General features: G+C 48.8%; 2 protein-coding genes across 2 annotated transcripts in view; one reads left to right on the forward strand and one right to left on the reverse strand.

Annotated features, from left to right (window-relative positions):
• The window catches only part of CACNA2D3 (calcium voltage-gated channel auxiliary subunit alpha2delta 3), a 931343-nt gene that overhangs the window by 104259 nt on the left and 821055 nt on the right, over nucleotides 1-6029 (reverse strand). The gene's annotated exons all lie outside the window — the stretch shown is intronic.
• LRTM1 (leucine rich repeat transmembrane protein 1) overlaps nucleotides 1817-6029 on the forward strand; it is a 35280-nt gene continuing 31067 nt past the window's right edge. The window contains exon 1 of the mRNA XM_006143062.1: nucleotides 1817-1981. Within this exon, the coding sequence (XP_006143124.1) occupies nucleotides 1817-1981 (165 nt within the window). The remainder of the gene's footprint in view (nucleotides 1982-6029) is intronic.

Raw genomic sequence — 6029 nt, forward strand, 5'->3', positions numbered from 1 at the left:
AAAAAGAAATCATCCTCCCAGAGATGCTGGCCACGCCATAATCCCTTCTCCTCCATTCCCCTCTCAGGATTTTGAGCATGCATGCACACATGAGTTTTAAGCATCCAGGTCCAGGACTCAAGCTGTGGTGGTCCAGCACCTTAATCACTATGCCACCTGCTGGCCCCATACAGAGTGAACGTTTTCAGGCTGTTGTTTGCTGTTTTACAAAACCAGGATGACCTGAAACAAGTCAGGACTCTCTTTGCTGAGAATGAACAGACTCTGGTACAGTCCACTGGCTAAGTAAAGATGGGTAGATGCATGCAGCTTCAGAGCTAGCGGCGTGGACCCTGGACTCCACTCCTTACTTTACGAGCCAGTAGCCAGAGGTGCAAAGAGGTTAGCAACTTCCCTGCGATGGTCAAAGATGGTCTGGACCAATTATAAGGCCAGCTGAGCTGGAATAATGGAAGGCTGTTGCTTTTGCCAGTTGAGCATGCGAGTCCCCCTTTTTGAGTAGCAAAGTACCTCTCCTCTTACCCATACCCATACCCTTTCCAGGAGGGGCTGACCTGTCTCCCATGTGGTTTGTAGGATTAAGTCTCTATCCCCCAGACACAAGGAAGTGTCCTCCCCTCCTCTGCCATGGAAACAAACCCCAGGACTTTGAACTGAAACTTTTAGGAAAGAGGGGATTTCTCTCCATTGAGTTTGCCAACCTGGTTGGAGGAGTGCTGGGGGTACTGGATAAAGAGGGTCTGCTGGAGAACAGAGCAAACAGAGAAGTCAAACAAGACACTGAGGACCTTGGGGACTTCCGCTGAGCCCCAGACCCAACTGTACCTCAGTCTTACAGAGCTCTGGACTCTTGTTGCTCGTGACAGTGAACGTCCACCCACATCAACCCATTGAATAACTAAATTCTTTTAATTTACTGGACTGTACCTGAAGTCTTACAGAGCTCTGGACTCTTTTGTTGCTCGTGACAGTGAACGTCCACCCACATCAACCCATTGAATAACTAAATTCTTTTAATTTACTGGATTTTCTGAAGACAACCCAAGTTTGGTTTTTGTTGACTTCAGTGGCTAGCATTCTAATCGGTGTAAGACTATTACATCTTGGTAATAGTCTTGGTAATTGTCCTCAGGAGGAGCTGGTGACTCCTCCTGACAGGAGGTGGCATTGACAGCTCAGGTAGAATGATCCATCTCAGAAGCATCTCCATGTAGACAGTCAAAACCAGTAATGGACTACAACGCGGATATGGAAGGAAAATTCATAGCAATGTACACAGTTCTTCCCAATCTCAGGTCAACGGTCACTAATGGATCTTGGTGCTCCTTCCCAGGGAGCCTCACCATCCTCCCAAGATGGCGCAGCAGGTGTGGGTGTTGTGCAGTGGTCCAGCTTAGCTGACCATGCAGTGATGCTCATGGTAAACCCCGTGCAGGAACATGGTACCCTTACCCATACTGGCTGATCACACGGGGGCCCTGTAACTGCTCTAAGCAACCAAGCTGTGGACAGTGAAGAAAGCAAACACGTACATCTCCCATGAGGGCCCGGTTGCTATACTTTTGAGAGTATTTCACTTCTTCCTAATGACAAATATGAAGAATCTTGCAGTTTTTTACCAAGACAGGGTGTGAGACGATACAGGAGCACACATCATACCTGAACGTTGCCAGGAAAAAGTCTTTTATCTCATTCCCTAGCCCAGACAGCCAGGCTGAGGGTGAGGGGGCAGTGGGGATAAAGAGCCTCTGTAACCACTGTCACGGGAAGGTCTGGAGTACATGATGGGGGACATTAACTGGTCACCACTGCCTCGATGCCCTGCATTGAAGAGACTCCAGGACTGCATTTCCCAGAACTTCCCCCCAGGAATGGCACCAGCTTAGAGCTGGCCAGTGAGAGCCTCCTAGACTCAGAAGGCAGCAAAGAGCTAGAGGCCATGCTACCCTGGAGGCAGTTGCGGGCCGACGTGTGGGCACAAGTGAGGTTGGCAGCCATTTCCTAGTGAGTGCTAGAGAACAGGTGCATGGATGCTTCCTGGGCCTCCTCCTCCAACATAGTAGTGGTTGTAAAAGCTTCTGGTTCCTTGAACTCAGCCCTTAATACTCAGTATTCATAGGGTAGCTTTTGTTCCTAGGAACCCATCCTGAGTGATAGCATCAGGACCTCCGATTTTCATGAGGTATGGCTAGAGTAAAGATTTCCTTTGCATGCTGCTAAGCCTCTGCTATCCTCACACTGTAAACCAGGCCTATACCCAGGGTACCAGGCCACTGTGCTGTGTGTGTGCGTGTGTGTGTGTGTGTTAGGGTACCAGGCCACTGTGCTGTGTGTGTGTGTGTGTACATATATGTCACCCAGGATGCTCTGGATCTGAGCCGACATCCCATAGACACAACGTGACAGGTTCTCTCGCAGGTTTTGTAGAGAAGGCCTCCGTGACTCCTACAAAGTCCTACCCGGCATTGGTATCCCATCGGAAGCCCTGGGACTCCTTTCTCCCTGCCTGGCAAGTCCTAGCTACAGCCTCTCATGTGCCTTGTTTTCCTCTCAGGTTTCTATTAGCACGGCCTGGAAGATTACTCCACTCTCGTTCTCTTCCTTAGCTTAGGCAGCTTAGGATATGGGTGGGTTGGGACCAGCAGTTAGCATAATGGCTGTGTCGCTGGACTCCCATGTAGTCGACTGCGGTTCAAGTTCCAGGCCCGGTGGCTTAAACTCATGCCGGCCGTGTGTGCGTGCGTGCCCAAGATCCTGAGAGGAGAATGGAGGAGAAGGGATTGTGGTGTGGTCATCCCCCCCGGGGAGGGGTGATTTCTCACTTTCTGTCTCTCTGTCTCTCTCTGTCTTTCTGGGGAGCGTACACGCCCTATAGCAAAAACCTCTAAAAAAAAGAAAAAAAAAAAAAGAAAGAAAGAAAGAAAGGAAGGAAGAAAGAAAAAAAGAAAGAAAGAAAGAAGCGTGGGCTAAAGGTTAGAACCCAGTGCTTCCCCTTACCAGCTGTGGAAGAGATTAGATAAGCTACTGCACTTCCCTCTGCTCAACCTTAAAGGCGGTGACAGCCAAGTTAGACCAAGCACAGTGTCCAGCACACAGTAAGAGCTCAGCGATCGCTAGCCTGGGTATGAGTGTTTTCCTAGAATGGAAGATTACTTTCCTCGTGGGGTTCCAGAAAAAGATACATATGGACTCTTCAGCCAGCCAGAATTGGCAATTTTCATTCCCGGCCCCAGTGACATGTTCTCAGATCCTCTAAGTCCCTCAGAATTCGCTCTCTCTCACCAACTGCTTCTGCAACAAAGCCTCTCAATCCTTCTTGGATTGTCGCTGCTTAGAGGAGTCGACAGCAAAGAGCAGCGATTCTTGCCTAGGGCTCTCCAGGTTACTCTATCATCTTAAACCATTTTTATCAACACAGTATTACAATTACAGATAAGGATCATTTACACTGCAGCTCTTCAGAGTAATCTTGAGGACTAAATGGTCCCTGGAATTGTTTTATAAACCACATCTACTTTCAAATACCTTTTATGTCTTCCTGTTTTTCAGTATTTAAGAAAGGATTAGATTCTTTCTACCCAGTGGAAAGGAAGGCAAATGATGTGTTTGTTTGTTTGGTAAGATTTTTGCTATAGGGCATGTGTGCTTGCCAGAAAGACTGAGACCAAGAGAGAAAAAGTGAGAAATCACCTCCCTCTCCCAGGGGGTATGACCACGCCTCAATCCCTTCTCCCCTGTTCTCTTCTTGGGATTTGGGGCACGCACAGGCACCCGGTGTGAATTTCAAGCCACAGAGTCCAGGACTTGAACTACGGTCAGCCATGTGAGAGTCCAGCACAGTAACTACTACGCCACCTGCAGGCCCCAATGATTTGCTTTTTTAATGCTGGGTAAAAACACTTGCTGCGTCCTAGAGGGGAGCCAATCCCAATGACGGTATGTGCTACCTTGCCATTATCTGGCATTCTGGACCATGGCACGGTGCAAGTGAACCTGCTTTTCTGCTTGGTTAAGTCAAACTTAAAATTTTCTCATCCACTGGAAGGGCTATATCTAAGAGGCATCATCTTCTTTTTTGCTATTCACAGAATAGCAGAAATATCCTCAGAAATATCCTCGTATGACTTCCACCTTTCACTTCCTTCCCCTGTCTAAACTGACTTCATCCAACAAATACTGACGGAGCATTTTCTGCGTCAGGGATGTTCCCTGGGGTTAAAACCTCTTAAGGCACACAGATATGTCACCAATGGCTGTGGTAAGTGGTTTGAAAGGATAAAAGGGGCACTCAACATAGTCCTGGGGTCACGAGGAATGACTTCATCTGCAGCCTTGGGGTGGGGGGTAAACATTAACAGACACACGGAGCCCAGGGCCCTTCGCTGGGAGTTTGTAGAACTGAGAGGCCGCCACCACAGGAACATCAATGCAGCAGGTTTTTATTTCTTTAAAAGCTCCCATTCCTTTTTTTTCCCTAAGATTTTTGCTATAGGGTGCATGCACTCATTGGAGAGAGACATGGAAAGACACACAGAGAGAGAGGAAAACATCACCTCCCCAGGGGGGATGCCCATGCAGCCATCCCTTCTCCATTCCCCTCCCAGGATTCTGAGCACACATGCACTTGGCATGATTGTCAAGGCGCCACATCTGACACTTGACCTGTGGTCGGCCATGTGGGGTCCAGCACTTTAACCACCATGCCAACCACAGACCCCTGGAGGTTCCCATTTGTATCAATGGCACTGTAGGATCGAGGGGATGGATTAAGAAGGCAGGGTAGAAGTTTTCCTGCTGTTCAAAAAGCAGTGGGTGAGTGGGGAGGGTGAAGGACCGTGGTGAGGAGCAGGAGCTGGTATAGGGGTCAGGCCCCTCACTCATTCCAACAGGGAGCAACACTCGCCACCCTAATAGCACACCAGTGTTACCCCGCTAGGCTGCAATGAATCCTGACTGCCAGCTAAAGTCACCTGTCCACGTTCTGTGGACCCTGCCCGTTCCCGTCTCATTCCTCACATCCTCCTCCTGCCACAGGACACCTCTAATCTTAAGAAAACGGCAGAGTGACTCTGGACACCTAATGGAATATTGCTAGGAAACCATTTGACACCCAGACTTGGTGTGGGGTAGGTGGCGACTACTTGAGATTTCCCTGAGGTGAGCTAAGCATCGGTGACACTAACATTTGGAGATGTGAAGTAACTTGCCCCACATGAGAGTGCTAATCACTGGGAGACACTGCAGTGGACATGCATTCTCTTCAAAGATCTCCTGGAGTGGATTCTAGGGTTCCTTGGTTCTCTGTCACTATCTACCTAGAAGACATTACTCATGCCCTGTGGACATCAAGAGAGATACCGTATGAGCTGGGGATAGGAGAGAAGGGTCAAAATAGATGACCCTTGGGATAACTCCCCCCCACCACCACTTTCAAGGCCAAGACTCAACAGAATAACATGTAGAAAGCCAACTCCACCAATAATTCTTTTATTTTTTAGAGAGAGAGGCTATTGTTATCGGGTATGCATGCTTGCCAGAGAGACCGAGAGAGACAGAATGCAAGGAATCACCCCCAGAGGGATGGCCACACCATAATCTTTTCTCGTCCATTCTCCCCTTGGGATTTTGGGCATGCACGCACATGCATCTGGAGTGAGTTTTAAGCCGCTGGGTCTGGGACTTGAACTGCAGTCACCTACGTGAGAGTCTAGTGATGTAACCATTATGCCATCTGCTGGTTTGGACCCACTGACAATTTTAATCTCTGCCATGGACAGGCAAGACGGTGCAGAACTGGCAGTTCATACTTTCTGCTGTACACACTGCAAACATCATGTTAGGTATTCCTGATCAATGCAGCTGTCCAAAGGAGGCAGGTGAAGGCTGACTGGCAAAAAGACGACTTGCATGCTGACTCATGAGAATCCCAAGTTGGGATTCTCTCAAGTGGTGACAGGCAACCACCCCTCACCCCCTACCCCTGCCACCCCAGCAAGTCCTAGTGTTACTGAGATTTTCTTTATTCCCCA

Source organism: Tupaia chinensis, unplaced genomic scaffold (genome assembly GCF_000334495.1).
Source record: "Tupaia chinensis unplaced genomic scaffold, TupChi_1.0 Scaffold000091_1, whole genome shotgun sequence".
Classification (NCBI taxonomy): Eukaryota; Metazoa; Chordata; class Mammalia; order Scandentia; family Tupaiidae; genus Tupaia; species Tupaia belangeri.